The sequence below is a fragment of the Siphateles boraxobius genome, unplaced genomic scaffold, assembly GCF_051911475.1.
Source record: "Siphateles boraxobius isolate OS27281-9 unplaced genomic scaffold, OSU_SipBor_1 50, whole genome shotgun sequence".
In the NCBI taxonomy this organism is placed as follows: Eukaryota; Metazoa; Chordata; class Actinopteri; order Cypriniformes; family Leuciscidae; genus Siphateles; species Siphateles boraxobius.
The window spans coordinates 2,194,071-2,212,507 of record NW_027509142.1 but is presented as its reverse complement, the minus strand read 5'-3'; the positions used below and the strand labels follow the sequence as shown (position 1 = coordinate 2,212,507).

General features: G+C 36.3%; 3 protein-coding genes across 7 annotated transcripts; 1 reads left to right on the top strand and 2 right to left on the bottom strand.

Annotated features, from left to right (window-relative positions):
* LOC143712722 (putative methyltransferase YdaC) lies at positions 1-2,572 on the bottom strand. 2 transcript variants are annotated; one of them, XM_077204718.1, is made up of 3 exons: positions 2,421-2,572; positions 1,427-1,864; positions 1-428 (listed from the first exon to the last, which is right to left on the bottom strand). In XM_077204718.1, the coding sequence occupies exons 2-3, from the start codon at positions 1,860-1,862 to the stop codon at positions 232-234; spliced, it is 633 nt and encodes a 210-aa protein (XP_077060833.1). In that variant the 5' UTR covers positions 1,863-1,864; positions 2,421-2,572; the 3' UTR covers positions 1-231. The 2 variants fall into 2 exon arrangements, with proteins under 2 accessions (XP_077060833.1, XP_077060834.1); XM_077204719.1 differs by having other exon boundaries at positions 2,366-2,536.
* A 1,002-nt stretch (positions 2,573-3,574) lies between these two features.
* On the bottom strand, positions 3,575-6,360 carry ube2t (ubiquitin-conjugating enzyme E2T (putative)). Its single transcript, XM_077204609.1, has 7 exons — positions 6,229-6,360; positions 5,899-6,016; positions 5,732-5,801; positions 4,532-4,637; positions 4,244-4,342; positions 3,960-4,043; positions 3,575-3,810 (listed from the first exon to the last, which is right to left on the bottom strand). The coding sequence occupies exons 2-7, from the start codon at positions 6,005-6,007 to the stop codon at positions 3,688-3,690; spliced, it is 591 nt and encodes a 196-aa protein (XP_077060724.1). The 5' UTR covers positions 6,008-6,016; positions 6,229-6,360; the 3' UTR covers positions 3,575-3,687.
* A 2,119-nt stretch (positions 6,361-8,479) lies between these two features.
* etv7 (ETS variant transcription factor 7) lies at positions 8,480-17,798 on the top strand. 4 transcript variants are annotated; one of them, XM_077204715.1, is made up of 9 exons: positions 8,480-8,859; positions 9,371-9,488; positions 10,806-10,970; positions 11,064-11,183; positions 11,886-11,963; positions 14,588-14,743; positions 14,896-15,038; positions 15,112-15,212; positions 17,006-17,798. In XM_077204715.1, the coding sequence occupies exons 1-9, from the start codon at positions 8,824-8,826 to the stop codon at positions 17,187-17,189; spliced, it is 1,101 nt and encodes a 366-aa protein (XP_077060830.1). In that variant the 5' UTR covers positions 8,480-8,823; the 3' UTR covers positions 17,190-17,798. The 4 variants fall into 4 exon arrangements, with proteins under 4 accessions (XP_077060830.1, XP_077060828.1, XP_077060827.1 ...); XM_077204713.1 differs by having other exon boundaries at positions 8,595-8,859; positions 11,817-11,963; XM_077204712.1 differs by having other exon boundaries at positions 8,602-8,859; positions 9,368-9,488; positions 11,817-11,963.
* Positions 17,799-18,437: the final 639 nt, after the last annotated feature.

The window sequence follows — 18,437 nt, the reverse complement described above, 5'->3', positions numbered from 1 at the left end:
CCCCAGGAAAGCCATTTAATGTCCATCGCTTAATCTTCTAGAAAATAATTTTGCTAAGTATATGCATTACATTTCAAATTCAATGTATTTTTAATTGACCAGTTGTCTTCATTATTTACTGCATGATTGAATAAATCTGTCAGTTCACCATTTAATTTCAACAGTGAATTGGAGTATATTCGATCCCGACAGGGCAGATATCTTATTTTAACATATCAGTACACAGTGATTTTACTTCACAGAAGTGGCAAAAATAGCTTGAAATGTGACGAGTTTCTCTCTTTTGTTCTCCATTCGGACATCTGTGAACCCAGAGGACTCCAGCGCTTCCATGTAGACCTCAGGACGCCAGCTCTCCCCGCTAAACATGTTCTTCGAGGCAACTTTTTTAACACTCTCTAGTCTGAGAGTTGTAACCATAATTCCACCTGAGGAACAGAAAATAATTTGTTCTGAATGTTAAACATTGTTATGTTATGAAAATAAAGGTTTTTTTTTTTTGGCAATGGAGATTCAATGAAGAACCTTTAGCATCCTTGGAGCCACAAAAGTTTTTTTTATAGCAGAAAATGTTTTTTTGATTATTAAAATGGTCTTTACACTTTATCCAAAAATAGTTCTTATAAGACATGTTCACTGAAAGGTTCTTTGGGGAACCAAAAGTGGTTCATCTATGGCACATGTGTCAAACGTCGCTCCTGTAGGCCCACTGACCTGCAGAGTTTAGCTCCAACTAGCTCCAAAACCAACCCGATCTCACGGCAATTGATAACCAATTCTATGAGGTGGCTAATTTGTTCGAATTCAGACGACCTCACTCGTACGATTTTGGCTATATCTTACACATTTTACGAGTTGCCCAATTTGTATGAATTCGTACGAATGACCTACACCTGAACCCACCCCTAAACCTACCCGTCACGGTGGTTTAGACAAATCGTAGTTGTGAGATAGCGTTGCCAAAACGCATGCCTGGAAGTTTCTAATCCTGACATCAAAGTACCGCGAGTGATTAGAGAAGATGGCTCCACGTGCTTTCGAATCACGTACTTCAATGTCATACAACGATCGGTTTGCACAGCGCAGCGCTGCTTCAAGTTGAACACACCTCTTGATTAGCTGGTGCAGGTGTGTTTATTTTGGAGCTAGACTCTGCAGGGCAGTGGCAGTTTGACACCCCTGGCATTCTGCAAATAACCCTTTTTAGATCCCTTTATTTTTAAGTGTAAGATGGCTAAATATGCCATTTTAAATGTCCATTAAGATGAATGAGAGCACAACCATTTAATAAATGTGTTGGGAAAAAAAGGTGGCACATTCCCCTGTTAATCTCATTCTATTCTTAATTCATATATATATATATGCCTAATTAAAGTTTACCAATAGTAAACACATATCGCTCAAGATTTGGTTAAATCACTCTTACCTGGTTTCATCACTCTGTGGATCGCTTTCGCTCCCGCTTTCAGATCCGGCCAGAAGTAATAACAGTTACAGTGAAACACCTTGTCAACAGTGTTTTCCTCTATCGGCATGGCCAACAAATCACTGTAATACAACACAACCTTTCCTCTGGAGATCTGCTCCTCCATGCGCTTGCTGGCCATCTGATGCATGTATTGTGAGTAGTCCACACCCAGCAGTTTTCCTCTCGGGCCCATGAGGAGCTTCGAGGCCTCCTGAAGACCGATGCCCGGCCCGTGACCCAGCTCCAGCACGGTGTCGTTGGGTTGTATGTTGCTCAATTTCACTGCATTCTCCTCCAAAATCTGATTGTGCCATTTAAAGAACTTGCTCGCCAACCATCCAGATAAAGAATATGTGGGGTGACCCAGCTGTTTGCCCAATTTGTTAGACAGCATTTCTAGACACACACACACACACACACACACACAATGTTAGACAGCATTTCTAGACACACACACACACACAATACACACAAACATTTATGATCAAAACAGAATTGAACGCAATTCAAATAATTGAACTGCAAAAAATACTAATAATTCTGTGATAATGAAAAGGTATTAGAGTATCAATAATTTAGTAGGCTACTATAAAAAGTGAATGAAACGCCTTTTAGGCATTTGTATTTGAAACCATCACACTAAGATCTATCACATTAGATCTATGTCGTTAAATTAAACTCAATTTAGGCTGTTGAAATAGTGTGTGTATTTCAATAGCACGCACAAACACACTAAGTTGCCACTGCATGTGCTGGACTATGAAATGAGAAGGCAAGGTCCATTCTCTGCGTTCTAGTATAATGTAAACTCATACAGGTACACGTTTATGTTTAAATAGTTTTATTGTTAAAGGCTTTAGTGTAGTAAAGTAGCCTAATAATAAGTTCGATATTCACTTTCTGGACGGGGAGCGACAGTCTGTCTTACAAAAGATAGTAATAGCACACGTACGTAGACGGTTTTATAGCTATACTACAAATATTGTTAACAACACATTTAATCAAAAACAGTCTACGCGAGTTGACAAAACAGCAGTGTTATGTATGTGTGCTGCTCCGCGCTTTCCTTTCCTGCAGTAAATAAGGGACCGTGTGAAAATTCCACACACTGCGCGACGTCTGAGGCGTCCATACATTGATTTGGTTACGACAAAACGTCAATAAGACATATTCTAAAGGTTATTTACTTACCCCAAATACATGGAACAGTGCTTAATTATTTCTAAAATCTACCAAAATTTTATTTTACATTCTGACTTGTAGCAGGTTCCTAAGGAGTCCCTGGCCTAAGATAAGTAGCCATTTAAAGTCACAGTGAAATCAATATTGATAATTCTTATTTTTTATTGAATATTGTAGTTTATTATAAACGATGCATCCGTGCACTTCTTTTGAATTCATGTGCCCTCATAAACTTTAATCAAAAAAACTTCCTCTGTACTGCAACATCTCATATCTTCTCCAATGTGTTTACTGACGTGAGGGCGGGGCAACCTGTCACTCACATGAGATCCACCAATAGCAAACCATACGATCAATCCCAAATGGACAAAATCCAAAGTCCAGCCATATATATATTTTCTTGTTTGAAAAGCCATTTCACTCTGATATGACACAATATGAACTAAAAGTTTAACCCTAACTTTTTTTCATGTCGACTTAAAAATTATGTCATGCATTTTCAGAAATAATCATGTAACAGCGCTGAAAGGTTTTGCATACCAACACTATTTTGTTTATATTGACAACTTAAGACAAGGTCACATTTTTAAATGTTTACATTGTCAAAAATAAAAAAATATTTCTTGTTTATTGGTTACTACTTGTTACTGCCCAGCTAAAATTGTTGTAATAATCACCTTGTTTTCAGATTACAAGTGAATAAATCCTAAACAGAAGTGCAAACATTTAATGAGAGATCCATGAGAGATTTAAACAGATTGCAATATAGTTTTGTTGGGATCTTTATAATAAATGTGTACTAAGATATAATTTTATATTGACCTTTTTTAGGCTCTTTAGACAACAGATGCTATAAATGTATTGAGGATTAATTAACAATTCAAGAAGATGCAAATTTTGTGTAACTTTAAATATATTTTATTACATTCACATAATCAACAAGAAAAGTAAACCAGAAAAATAACCATACTAAAAAGAAACAATTTGTATAACCAACAACTTAATCATTGTGTATCAGTCATTTGTAAAATATAAAGCTACTGCATGCATACTTTCTTGGTATGCTCTAAATTCTCCTGTGCAGTAAGTGCTTCTCTCTTGTGTGCAGTTTTCTTATTTTTATTCTCAGTTGAAGTCTTTTCTTCGGTCTCCACACAACCCTTCAAACACAAGAGGAAAGGGAAACAGAGTGAAGAATTAAATAACAATGGCTCCCCCCAGTGACTCATGTGTGTAACGACAGTGTATGTTGAGCTCAGGCTTTGCCAGACAGTTGAAACACAACAGACCTAAAAAGCACAAATCGTACCTTGTTCTTCTGGATTGCATGTTCAGCCGTCCAGTTCCTCGCCTTCTCTAGATAAAGTGGTTTGTTGTATTTAAATTCTGAGGACTGGAAAGTATGTGAGACTAATTAATTTTCAAGAGCAATGACAGTCAGAACACCTCATGAAGTAAAGAAAGCAGCACAAAATAAAATCATTGTTTAAACTAACAGCTAATCCCTAACTTAATTCCCTGGTTCGGTCAATTATGTTGTGAAGTTGCAGATTTGATCTTTAAACTGAGGGAACACACAGCAGTTCAACTCACTATATCAGCCATGAGTGGGTCGTCGGGGTTCGGTTCGGCCATCAGTAACTGTATGGAAGTGAGCAATGTTGAAATGTTGAGCGAGGGCCTCCACGCTCCCTTTGAAAGAAAATGCATGAATACCAGGTTGACTAGTTTACAATAGCAACAAATATGCATAAAAAAAGGTCTACCGTCAGTGCTAATATCACTACAAGTGTCATATATGAATTATGTTTTGTAAAACATATATAATCCACACTAGAATTATATTAAAGGTTAGGGTTCAATTCTATTTTCAGTCCTTACCTTTGGTGGCAATTTCAGAGCATCAAGACAAATGCGTCCTGCATTATCAATGTTGGGGTGATAAATGGGTGTCAGGAAACGCATCTTCGGCGGCTCAAACGGATACCTTCAAACATGAGAAAAGTGTTAAACGCGTCTAAATTTATTTAATAAAATTGTAAATTGATGCTAAGACCCTGTGGTGGACTTTAATCATTTTAAACCAAAAACTGTTGTTTTAAAGGGCACCTATTATGCCACTTCTTACAAGATGTGAAATAAGTCTCTGATGTCCCCAGACTGTGAATGTGAAGTTTTAGATTAAAATACCCAACAGATCATTTTTTACAGGATGTTAAAATTGTCACTTTTTGGGGGTGAACAAAAACGCACGTTTTTGTGTGTATCCCTTTAAATGCAAATGAGCTGTGTCAGGACAATCTCATCCCATGGAATGGAAATGTCAGAACAGAAACTCTCAGTAGCTCTAGCTGTGTTCAGTTCGACCTGGAGTCGGACAATAATGCCTACAGAGCCAGAGAATATATGCTGTATGGAGATAGAACAGGTATAGTTTTGTTCAATTACGCTTTTAACTCATTTGTCATCTTGCTTTTATCCACTATTAGTACAAGCCAGCAAAATGCCTGAAAAACTTCATAAAAAATAACCTATTTATTTCATATCCGTCTTTATCCTATCTATTGCATTTATTTGTGCTGTTGTTTGCAATTAGTTAATTAGTTCTTATTTTATAACTGACTTCAACTTGTATGTTTTTTTTTTAAGGAAATAAATTGTGCATTGAAGAAAATAACATTTTTGTTTGTCAATAGTTATTTGAAAGAAAATCGGAATCGGCTCAGAAAATTGCAATCGGTGCATCATCTAATATAGCCTATGCTAGTAGTTAAACCATGGTATATGATTTTCATATGGCTTTTACACCAGATGTCACTAGTTTTCTTGCACTCTATTTTAATCTTTATGTATTATCTTTATTAATACAGAATAATAAACAATATTTAATGTAGAAATAAATTGTGCATATTTTAGAGGTGAATACCACATGAAATCCGCTCAAAAAATGAAACATTAGAGAACAAATTAGTATTGAATTGAAATATAATACATCCCTTTCATTTAAAAAAAAAAAAAAGTACATATATTTTGCCTTCAATCAGTGTTGACCATCAGGATGTGTAGCTACTGTAGGCTCACCTCTCAGGTATGTTGATTTCCAGTGTGAACAGGCCTCCTTCAAAGGGAGTGCTTGCACCTCCAACAATCTCTATATCAAACACAGGAGTAATGCAGGAGTGAGGATGCTGCCAGTATTGCAGATTTACTTAGATATGGCATGTAATGTGAAGTAAAGGCAGACTGACGGGCTTGTAGTTGATCCAGCCGTCCCTCGACCTGCCAGCACGAGACTCCCGGAGGAGGTTCAGCACTGAGAAGCTGCATCTCCCGCTTCAGGCGACTGGTTCTCTGCATAACGCCTGTCTGAATTGACACGGCACGGTTATTAAGCGAACAATACTTTAGCCTATGACATATTCACAATACACACTAATATGAATGGCACACTCCCCTTACGATCAGCCCAATGTTAACCTATGAAGACTGCGTGCGAACTCCGTTTTGTCAAGATGTACACATAACGTCAACTATAGCTAAAGCAAATTATTTTATTGACCAACATATGAGATATTTACCTTGATATCTTGACTTACTAGTGTTGTTACTGCCGCGTTTTGCTTAATGACTTATCAGTGAAGTTGAACGCTGAACACTAAACACAAACAGCCCCTATTTTTGATTCTGCCCGCTAAATGTTAATACGTCATTGTGCGACCGACACGTGGTTTTACTTCAATGTGCATTTTGGGTATTGTAGTTTCTTGCTTCTATGTTCACTCGTCATAGCTTGATTAGTCTTTTTTGCTACAGCTGAAGCAATCCTCACTTAAAATGCCTGTATGGATGTGAGAGGTGAAATGTTTTGTACCTTTTATTGAAATGTTTTGTAAAATGAGCTCACCTCATTTAACTATACAGTATATTGCTAGCGTGCATAATGCCAACCATTGAAAGTATTTACTACTTTTGCATTTTAATTTTATTTTATATGAAACACAATCCTTGGTAAGTGTGGAAGAGCAGATAGCATATCATTTCATCACAGGAGTTGCAAAAATAGGTTGAAATGTAATGCAAAGAAAAGTTTGCCAATTCCGGTTATCTGCCTCCATATTGACCTCAGGATGCCATTTGTCTCCAGTGAGAACCTTCATAGAAACCGCTTTGATGACACTGTCTAGTCTGAGAGTTGTTTAACTATAATTCGCAGTTTCATGTTAAGGCTATACCTCACAATTTAAAATGATCCCACAGTTCTGTTTTTTTCCTGAGTTCTGAGTTCCTGAGGTGTGTCTCATAGCCTATACGTGCAGGTGCTGCTGTATCCTTCAGTCCTTCAGATGATTGTAGTCTCCAGATGGTCAACGCGCATGGCAACGTCACACGTTTCCTTATGCAGTCACAGCATGGAAATATTAAAACTTACATTTGGATAAATGCTTTTTATTTAAAAAAAAATTATATTAATTGCATGGCTTGGTGAATGATAACGTCTGTCATCTCCCAGTGGAAGTGGAGTATTTTTTCATTGTTTGGGTAGTTTTTGTGCTACCCATCACCTGGGTCAGACATAACAACCCAGCTGTTATTTATTGTGGGCTTTCTAAGAAGATTCAACTCATTTTTGTAATTTAAGCTGAAATGACTTAAACATCCAAATTGATTGTACTAAAAAAATTGAGGCAGCAACGTTTTAGTGTTCAGAAGAGAGCAGTCTATCTATAAAATTATTACTGTGCTGTAAACCACTAGAAATTGCAGTTAAGGCATGACCATTGGACAGTGAAATGCTCATTGGGTCAGGGTCAGACAAAAACAGGTGGAGAAGAAAAGACATGTTAACTCGCAAAAGAATTAAGAATTAAAGTGAAGAATTAAGTGGGAAACCATCAGGAACCCTTTAGTCTTTAGAAAATGGCGCAACCATTTTCCAGAACTGACCTGGAGTCTCCAGAAGAGCAAGGTGTCAGGATCTCAGAGACTTAGGTTAGGTAAAGAATCCCAAAAAATGATACCCACTTAATTAGAATCACAAGCTGAAGTGTAGTAAAAATACATGAAGACTGTTTTTTATATGCTTTATAGACAGACAAATTGGAAGTGACTCTTGAAGGACCAGCACCACATCCTCTTGTACCACTGTTTGAAAAATTAATCTTCCAGAATCTGGCAGTATAAGTTTTGGGAGTGCATTTTTAGTCCATCTCTGCAAAATGGACTTCAGGTAGGAGATGATTAATGATCACTTATAAATTATCAAATACAAAATCAATAGTAGTTATTAAAGTGAATGTGGTTTGGAATTGGTCAAATGTGACAGAAAAAAAAATATGATCAGAAAATCAACGTGCCTAATAATTATGCGCGCACTGTAGAGACCAATTAGTTTATTTCATTTCATAATTTTACTATAGTGTAATGGTCACTTTGATTCTTGACATCCATCCATCTTCCAAACTACTGCTTGTCCTATAGAGAAATGGGGAGGCTGGAGCCTATAAGAACCTTATTCATCTAACCTTATTCATATAACCTTATTCATATAACCTTATTCATATAACCTTATTCAAATGAATGATGTTTCCCTCACGTTCCTGGCGCTATAAAGTATGCGTAAAAGACGCACCTCGACCGAAAATTGCTGACAGAAATGGATAAAATGATAAACAAAACTTAAAGTAGAAAACTTAAAAATTAACATGTAAGAGACTTTTTTTTTTGGTTCTCAGAGCATCTAAATTTTGTTTGCAATATTCTTTTAAAGTTTCGTTCTTTTAAAGTGTAACCACTGTGCATATTTGTGCTTAATAATCTTTCTGGACTTTCAGGAAACACCAGATGGTCTATTGGAGAGTCACAAACACAGGGCCGATCTTTTCCCTACAGTGTTTGTGTTTGTGAGATTTAAGAGCACACACACACAGCCCCTGGCAGATCCGCTCTATTTCGTCTCTTTCGTTTTCATTTCCCGGAAGGATTCCTCTCTTAGCCTTATATTGCAGGCGATCCGCATAAGAAAAAGACAAACTCTGCTGTGCGAGAATACGACGTCACGCGACTCTAAACACCTTCTTTTTTGTATATATTTACCAGTTGTTGATATTTTAACCAGTTATTGATATTGTTGCGAATAATTAGAAGAGTGTGCCAAGTCTTGAAGGATAAAGAACATGAGTGACGCCTCCTCTCCGCCACCTTTAATAAAGGTAAGAGACGCACTCACTCACCAAATAAGTGCATTGTAGACCTACTGTTAAAAAATCTAAATGAATAGGCTAATCAATGTTTTTATTAGTGCCTCAATAAAAAAAACGAACTAAAGTAGCATAATTTAATCACATTAAAACACTTTAAGCAAATGTTAACTAGCTGTTTTGTTATTTTGCAAACCCTCTCAAAATATCATAATATGTAAGTAATATATTAGTGTAGATTTATTATGCAAATCTACTTCATTAACAATTTAGGCGACGGTGTAAAACTGAAAATAAAAACTGTGTGCCTCAAATTTACTTTCACTTTTGCTGTGTGAATTGAGATCTTTGTTTTCATTCAGCAAAATATGAGTCACTATCTAGTTTCTGTCCTTTCTGGTTCATTCATATATTATACATCACTGAAAACATGAAAGGGAATTAAAGGCTGAGATAAAGACTTCCCTTTCATTTGTTATTGAAGTTAATGGTTCTTTCTGCTTTCCCTTCCAAACGTCAGCAGAGTTGTAATGGGAACGAAGCCTCAGTTGGTGCTCCCGTTCTGCCCAGCCCTCAAAACGGACCTCCCTCCATGAACGAGGCCATGCCTGATGAACTGTGCAAGCTCCCTGGAAGACTACGTATGTTCCCACATAAGAACTCCACTTCTGTGATTAGATTAAATGCATACAGATCACAATGACTAAACATGTTTTAGGTGCATGCATCAAAGGTAAAATGTACTCAACATCATGCTGTTTCAAACATGACTTCTTCCAGCAGAACATCCAAGCTGCACTTTTCCACACAGTAGCCGGTCTTCAAAAGGTCAAAAAGAACAATAACAGTACCATGAAGCATTTGGGCTCATATATTTGTCGATATCTATAAGGCCTTGTTTAGACCTGGTATTACGATGCGTATAGGTCGATCAGATGAAGTGGACGACACTAAACACAGGTGTAAACGGGTCTAAAACACTTCGAGCTTGTCCACTTTCCACCACTTCCAGAGGTCGTTGAAAACACATTCGATCGGATCGCTTTCGTAGTGTAAACGCTGATGTGGACGAATGTGTTCAAACATCCACAAAAGACCATTTACTGTCCGCATACTGACCTAATGAGTAACATTATGAGAAGAGCTCTAGCCAGACGGGATTTAAACTGTCGGCCGAAGACCCAAGTTTGGTTTAAAGATGAAAAATGTACCAAGCACAATGTTCTCTCACCATTCCTGATTTCTAACACACACTCGCAGTGGTCAGTGCGATCTTGCTGCTGTCAGAGCAGAAACTAAAGTTAAGTTTTTCTATTTTCTCCGGTCGTGTTCATATGTAAATTGCAAGAGCTTATTTTGTCCATTAGATCAAAAGATCTGAAACGTCCATATTTTTATCCGCCCATAGACCGTCCCCTCGAAGAAATCAGGACAGAAGTGGTTGAAAGTGGACAAAAGAGACGGATTAAAACATCAGGTGTAAACGGGAAGATTTGTGAGAGGAATGGTTGAAAGTGGACAAAAGAGACGGATTAAAACATCAGGTGTGAACGGGAAGATTTGTGAGAGGAATAGACTGAAATTAGTCACTCAATTTACTCTCAAATCACATTCAAACTTGCACATATTCAAACCTCGTGGCTGGTATACTATACTATACTATACGTATACTATGAATATACAATACATTTGCTGCGACACACGGAAGGATTTTCAGCAAATTAAGATATCAATTTGGGTCTGTTCCTCAAACACATGCAAGGCTTCATAAATAGTAACAGACTCATTTTTTAAAGAGGTTAAATGGCTTTTTTTTGGAGATTCAGAGTCACTTCACACTGCTACTTTCATTAGGACATCCTGCACAATATCTCTTTATGTTTCTCACAGAATAATAAAATCTGGAACGACACAAGGGTGAGTAAATGAGCCCTTTATTTTCTGTTTGTAATGTACAGGGATCAATCCTTCTCTGTGGGATAAAGAGGATGTGAATCTCTGGCTGCGCTGGGCTCAGAGGGAATACTCTTTGCGACGTGCGGACCACCAAAGATTTGAGATGAACGGAAAGGCACTTTGTCTTCTCACCAAAGAGGACTTCCGTCTCCGCTGTCCCAGCTCTGGTGCGTGATGCTAAAACTATTAGGTTATAGTTATCAGCTTTGTCCAGAACTTTTATAATAACTGCACTGTGGATGGCAACTGCTGTGAAACAGGTGATGTTCTGTATGAACTCCTTCAACATGTGAAGCAGCAAAGGAGATGCGCAGTCTTCAATCCGCTGGCCAACTCCAACACACACACACAACAGATGCTCGACTCGCATGGGACCACAGGTGATATATCTATCTATCTATCTATCTATCTATCTATCTATCTATCTATCTATCTATCTATCTATCTATCTATCTATCTATCTATCTATCTATCTATCTATCTATCTGGTTATTTAGGTTTCAAAGTAAGGTTTAGTAACAAGCTGAAAGAACTCTTCCTTGTTCCGTCTGTTCTTCTATAATACTCCAGTCATATTGATAAATGTCTGACTTCCTACTTGAACAAGTGCCAGAGAATAAATGAAGTGGCTTGCCGAAGCTTGTAGCAGTTGAAGGAACTGAATCACTGTTTCTGCTTCGATATGCTTCTGAGTCCTTGTAAAGGGAAATATACTTCATATCATGCTCAGTTCTGTATTGTTGGCAAGTACTTTATAATTGATTCTGACTGGAAACGCACTGATCTGCTTCATTTGTCAAACATGGGGTTAAATTACACACATTCCTTTATGCATGTGGGAATTTCCTGGTTGCAAAACTAGAGCTGTTGCCCAAGGTGCAGCTAAATCAGACTTAACTCCATTTCAAACAATATTACACATTGATTTTACTTGACCCTGTAATGTTATAGATAAAATGTTCATTTGCTTTGCAATTACAGCTGTAAATAGCACTTGATAAATGGTCTTGCAGGTCCTTGTGTTCCCTCTAACAGAAGTGTTCCTGTTTGTTCTGTGAATCCAAATTCTCGGGTGTTAACAGCCGGATGCAGCTCAGATCACAGCCAGGAGGGAAAACCCTTGTCTTCTTACCCTGAGCATCCACAAGTCATGAAAACAGGTCAGTGTTCAAGACATCTTTGTTACCCCCTTTTTTAAAAGTCCTGAGACTAGATCTCAGGGTTTTATGCAGATGTCTTATATCATGATAATTTTATTTCACAATAACGATATATAAATAATATAAGAACATAGTTATTTTTGCTTTAAATAAGTTTATTTTTCCTTTAAATTTATATTAAAAAAATTAATACCATTGAAATTTCATAATTCTTGTCACCATTTTAAAAAAAATATAGTAGTTATTGAAGTACCACTTTCATCTGTGCACTATTACTTCCTAATTCGTTATACAGAGTTTCTTTTTAGTTAATAGTAGTTACTAGATTGTTAATAAACTTTTTCAGTAGTTCTCTGGGAAGTATTAAAAAATAGTAGTTATTGATTAGTTAATAGTGAACTACCACTTTCATCTGAGCTATTACTTACTAGTTTGTTAATCAGAGTTTCTTGTTAGTTAATAATAGTTACTAGATTGTTAATATTGTTACTTATTGGCTCTTATTGGTTCATTAACGAAGGAACCGTATTCTAAAGTGTTACCTATAATCGTTCTAACAAATTATACCAACGTTACAGTCCTCAAAGAGATTTTCTTTGAGTAAAGACTGCGTACCTATAGTGATCGTTACTGACTGTATGGCAACGTTACTTTTGTATTTTTAGAACGATTGTAGACAAATATCTGTCGACAGAACTATTAACCCAAAACGAACACTAAACATTGGCTTTAACGTTACTACAGTAAGTTAGCCAAATCGAACACAGAACCATGTTTAGCATGCCTGTAGATAAACAAGCATGTCGATAAACAATACATAAAAGCTCTAATCAAAGAATAATTAACACTAATTCCATGTTCGCTGTTGAGATTAAAAAAAGTTTGTCATGTTAGGTTTGAATGGGCATTTAACAAGCTGGTTTGCAGAGCCAAACAGCGTTGTCATTTGTTTACTTCCTTGCTACACACGTACAATTAACAATACGAAGGAAAACACATCGACGTAGGAAAACAAGTTCCTGGAATAATTGGGTCTGTTTGTTTGTTATTGCAGAACAGGGTCAATATGACATATGAGAAAATGTCTAGAGCATTGCGCCATTACTACATTGCAGGAAAACACATCGACGTAAACAAAAGCTTCTGTTCTTAAAGTTGGAACTGCTCCATCTTTCAGGACAAGCCGATGTGCGAATCCTGCATTGAACTCGCAAAGATTGTGGAAGCTTTCCTCCGTAACGTGCAGCACAGAGAGCGAGATTTGGGTAATAATTATGTGGGGTCCTTCATTTCAGGGTCACACTCAGGGTCTTCGGGACCAAATGGTCCGGAAGGGTTTGATTCATATTTATTAAAAGAAAATCATATATATTTTTTTTTACTTGTTTTTTATAATATTTTTTCTTTTCTTTTTTGGTGTTTTGAGATAATTTAAGATTTATAATTAATATCTATGCAATAAATATGACCCATTTTCCCCCCATTGAATATAATAGAAAATAAAAAAAATGTAAAAATATTTTTTATTTTTTTATTTTAAAGCTGTATTTCATTTTAGAGTCAAGCCTAGACCTCATAAAAGCAATTTTTGAAATTAGATGGATGCCATCTGGTGGACAAACTGAGCATTTTAAAAATGCAAAACACATATGTAATCTGAATTTATTCGTTTGTTTATGTATAAAAGTGTGTTTGTGTGTGTGTGTGGATGTGTCTGTTTTGCACTCTTGATGTTTTATAGATTCACCCCTTCACTGTTGTGTGCTTTTTTTATGGATCGTGGCTGATTTGTAGATTGTACGCACAAAAAAACTCTGTATTGTCACATTTTTGCCAATTTCCCATTCATTTCCTATGGCGGGACCATTTGGACCCGAAGGCCCTGAGTGTGACCATTTTTTTTACAACCAATTAGACTATTCAAATCCTGTCCCCAATTTTTTGGGGTGTTCATATACCAAGTACCAACAAAGTCACCAAATTTCGGACTATTCCGATGAAGCTATGATTTTACACATTTTTTTATTTAAATTCTTCGGTACCATTTGGTCCGAAGAACCCCTAGGAAGGCTGAACAAAGTGAACCTGCAATCCGGATAAAAATAACAGCGTTTCGACGGCATTGCGGCAACAACAGCCTACCACGTTATACCACAACAACTCTTCTCCAAAGCAAAAATGGCTTCGCCCTTATTTAGTATTCTCGGAGGAGGGGTTTATGTAAATATTGGGGTTAGTGATGTCAGCAACCCTGGAGGAATGTCGTGTATTCCCAACCGGCCGTTTGCTGTATAGTCCTTAGAAATTGATTTCTTTAAAAGAAAATATCTCCCTTTGCTTTGAACTTTGAGCGCTGTAACTGACTGTTCACTTGCAAAGATGGTCATTTTTTACATATAAGTGTGTATTTAACTGTTCAAGCCGAATTAGTCAGCAAAAAGCACTCACAAATGAGTTCTCTTTCGCTTTTTATTGTGTTTCAACGGTTTAAAATCACTTGTTTTTAAACATCAATGATTGGTTGAGATCCACTAATATAGGATATGTATGAGTTTGTTTTTTTACTACAAATATCACTTTTGACCCTAAGCTTTCACAGCTCACTTTTTACCCATATTCTGCAGAGCTTTCTCAACATTCACCCAAGGAAGCACTGCAACAGAAATCTCCAGACAAAAGCAGACAGCCTGTAAATGTTTTCTGTACAGATGAGCCTCTCAACCTGTCGAGTAAACCTGCAAACACCACACACACCACTGAGGCCAATGGAAAGATTCCAGGTGCTCATGCATGTTGTTGGAGACAATAACTATGGCTGATATAATTTAATAATGTCCAATCCCTGGACATGAAAAAAAAAAAAAGAATACAAATTACAGTGTGTCAAAAAACACAAAATAACATGCCTTTGACCATTCAATCCTTTCATTAGACTGCAAACTCTTATGGGACTATGTTTACCACCTGCTGTCGGACAGTCGGTATAAGGCCTTCATACGCTGGGAGGATTCGGACTCCATGGTCTTCAGAGTGGTGGATCCCAATGGACTGGCACGACTCTGGGGAAACCACAAGGTACTCTAACAGGAGAGTCTTCTGTGTTTAAGTGTTATTGACAATAATTGGGTCTGTTTGTTTGTTTTTGCAGAACAGGGTCAATATGACATATGAGAAAATGTCTAGAGCATTGCGCCATTACTACAAGCTCAACATTATCAAGAAAGAGACAGGGCAGAGGCTGCTCTTCCGGTAAGTGGAGTCATTTGAAGCACATTAGTATTTGTTTGTACTTGCTCATAAATCAAATGTCGGAGTTGACCTATATCAGTTGTTAGTTGATTGTGATGCTGTTTTCCATTTAATGATGGCAAATTAGTCATACCCTTTGTAACAAAGAAGTGTAAAATTGTATTGAATGCGCATTTGTATTGTACTTCAAGTTAATTTTTAAGGTCCCCATGAATTCAAAATGGACATTTTAAATTGTTTATGGAATATTGCAGTGTTTATTATAAATGATTTATCGGTGCACATCATCATTTAAATAAAATGAATGTGCCCTCATAATCTTTACCCTTTTATCTGCCGATAAAACAGAAGTGTACCTTTTTGGTTGGTACACTTCAACCAAAAACACAATAGAAGTACAAGTGAAACTCGAAAAATTGGAATATCATGCAACAGTTCATGTATTTCAGTAATTCAGATTAAAAGGTGAAACTAATATATTTAGTATACTGTATATAATTATGCATGATTATACTTTTCAGAGGGCCGACATTTCTGTATTTAAAATCCTTTTTTTAAATTGATTTCATGTAATTTTCAAATTTTCTGAGATTTTGAATTTGGGGTTTTCATAAGCTGTAAACCATAATCATCCAAATTATAACTTTTGCAGGATATTCTTATTTTTCGAGTTTCACCTGTATGAAATCACACTCAAGTCCTACTTATGAGTCAAAACACTGCAGTTCTAAGGGGAAAATATTCAGCAATGGTGTTGACTTATGAATTTGCACATGATTTGTCTTAAAGCATATTATAAACACCACATTAACATACAAACAGCATTAAAAACTTGATTTTCACCACAGGGGGTCTTTAAAGTGTATTATTTTCCATGATAAATACTATAAAAGTGTAAAGTGTACAAATTCTTCACAAGTGATACTAAAAGCCAATTCACTTTTGCATGAATTTCTGTTAATGTTTCTTATGATGCTAACAAATTTAATCTGAAATGGTATGATTAAATTCGGTCTGGCATGCATTCTTCATTACATCCCGTTTAAAAGCATCCCAAGATGTGCTTGATTAAGTCGGTTGAGAGAATAAATACTGTATAGATAATAGTACGTCCATATCTGTCATTTCATAGTTTAATCATTTTACTGTTATTATAAAATGTGGAAAATAGTACAAATTAAGAATAAGTAAATGTCCCCACACTTTGTAAATTACAAAAAAATATAAGACATATTTTAGACAAAATAGAAATTCACTAAAATATTAGATTTTTTTTTTTTACAGATACAGTTGATACAGTAGATTTTTGAACTCACACAAGAGGGAGCTAAAACTGTTAATTCTGTTAAACTGGCTATGATGATCTCAAAAAGGAATATGCTGTCCTGGTCCACTTCCTGATTTTAGTTAGACGTATTCCTGGGTCAACATATTTTGTTGATCCTGGAACAACATTCCTATCCGAAAATGTAGTCCTAACCATATCCCTACCCCTAAACCTAACCTTACCCATAAGTTATCCTGAAAAATCAATGATTGTGGGGATTTGAGGGAAATGATGGTGAATAACACTGATGTAGAAGCACCGAACCCTAGCTGTGAGCCTAAACTTGACATAAACTGTAAACTTGTCCCTCAAATCTGATTGGTTGATTAACATCTTTGTTGATCCTGGAACAACATTCTAATCCAGGAACATGTTGCACATGGTGAAATTACGTTCTGCGTCCTGGCCCATATGTTGATCACTCACTACCTAAATGTCTTTAAAACTGTCTCTTGGTCTGCCGCAGGTTTCTGAAGACGCCTGAGGAAATATTGCAAGGCAGGTCGGAGCGTGCAGAACCTTCAGAGTCTCCTGATAGTCCCGCGTCCCCTGACTACAGAGAAGACGCTCTGGAAGTATCACCTGTATCGACCCCTACCACCCCGAGTCCCAGCTCTGATCACAACTTCAGCATATCGCCAATCCCATGACACTCACTTCTGCATTAATTAACCTGGCCTTTTAGAATGGGAAACCCCAGAGCTGGACGTCCGATACTGTACAATGTGAAACACAGACTGCCATCTACATCCCCAGAGATTGCTGATATACTGTAGAGGAACCATTGGAATATTTTAGGAGATGCTCAGTTTAAGTTTACTTCACACAATTTTGACTCAGGGTAGTTTATGCAGTTGTTTGCTGTGAGGATGTGTTGAAAACTACACAACACATTCATCAACTCAACAGTTATGATTGAGTCTCATAGTCTCGTTGTCAAGTTGATATGAAACGTTCTCAGGTTGTAAAACTGTGCAATGTTATTTTTTTACAGATTTGTGAACTGTACTGCATTAATTAATCAAATAGCATTAATAATATGGGTGACACTTTATTTTATAGTCCTGTTCCGCATTAATATAGTATGTACTAATATATAAGTTTAGTAACTGGGTAATAACTAGGTGCTAGTCCTGAACCTACACCTAAACCTAACCTTAACCCAGTTACCTTATGTTCCCCAGTACTTTCTTAGGTAAGTTCACTATAAGTACACGTAAGTGCACATACTGTAAAATAAAGTGCAACCATAATATGTACACTGAAATCTATCTATTTTTCATTAATTGCCTATTAACTCTATAAAGGTAACTGACAAATTAGATGCTCATGAACTATATATATATATATATTAGGATAAAATTAATATGAATGCAGAAGGGAAAGTTTGTATTTTGTGAAATTTTATTTCATTTTTAAGGGTTTTTGTAGTCAAAAGTAAATAGTTTGTATGTTTTTAAAAATAGTTTATAAGTAAATATGTCATTTGATCTCAAAATCTAGTATAATAATGGTAACACTTTAATTTAGGGTCCAATTCTCATTATGAACTTACTTATTAGCATGCATGTTACTAGGATATTGGCTGTTTGTAAGAACTTATAAAGCACATATTAATGCCTTATTCTGCATGACCATATTCTACATCACTTGATCACCCAATACCTAAACTTAACAACTACCATAGTAACTATTAATAAGTTATAATTAAGTCATAATTAACAGTGAGAATTAGACCCTAATGTTACCATTATTTTAACATAAATAGAAAAATGTTGATGAATGGTCAATGAAATGAAATACCACCTAAAGCTGTGTTCTAAATGATGATTTAAAATAAGACAAAACAGTTTTTAAAAAATGTATATATTTCTTATTTTAATTTCTTTGAAGAACTA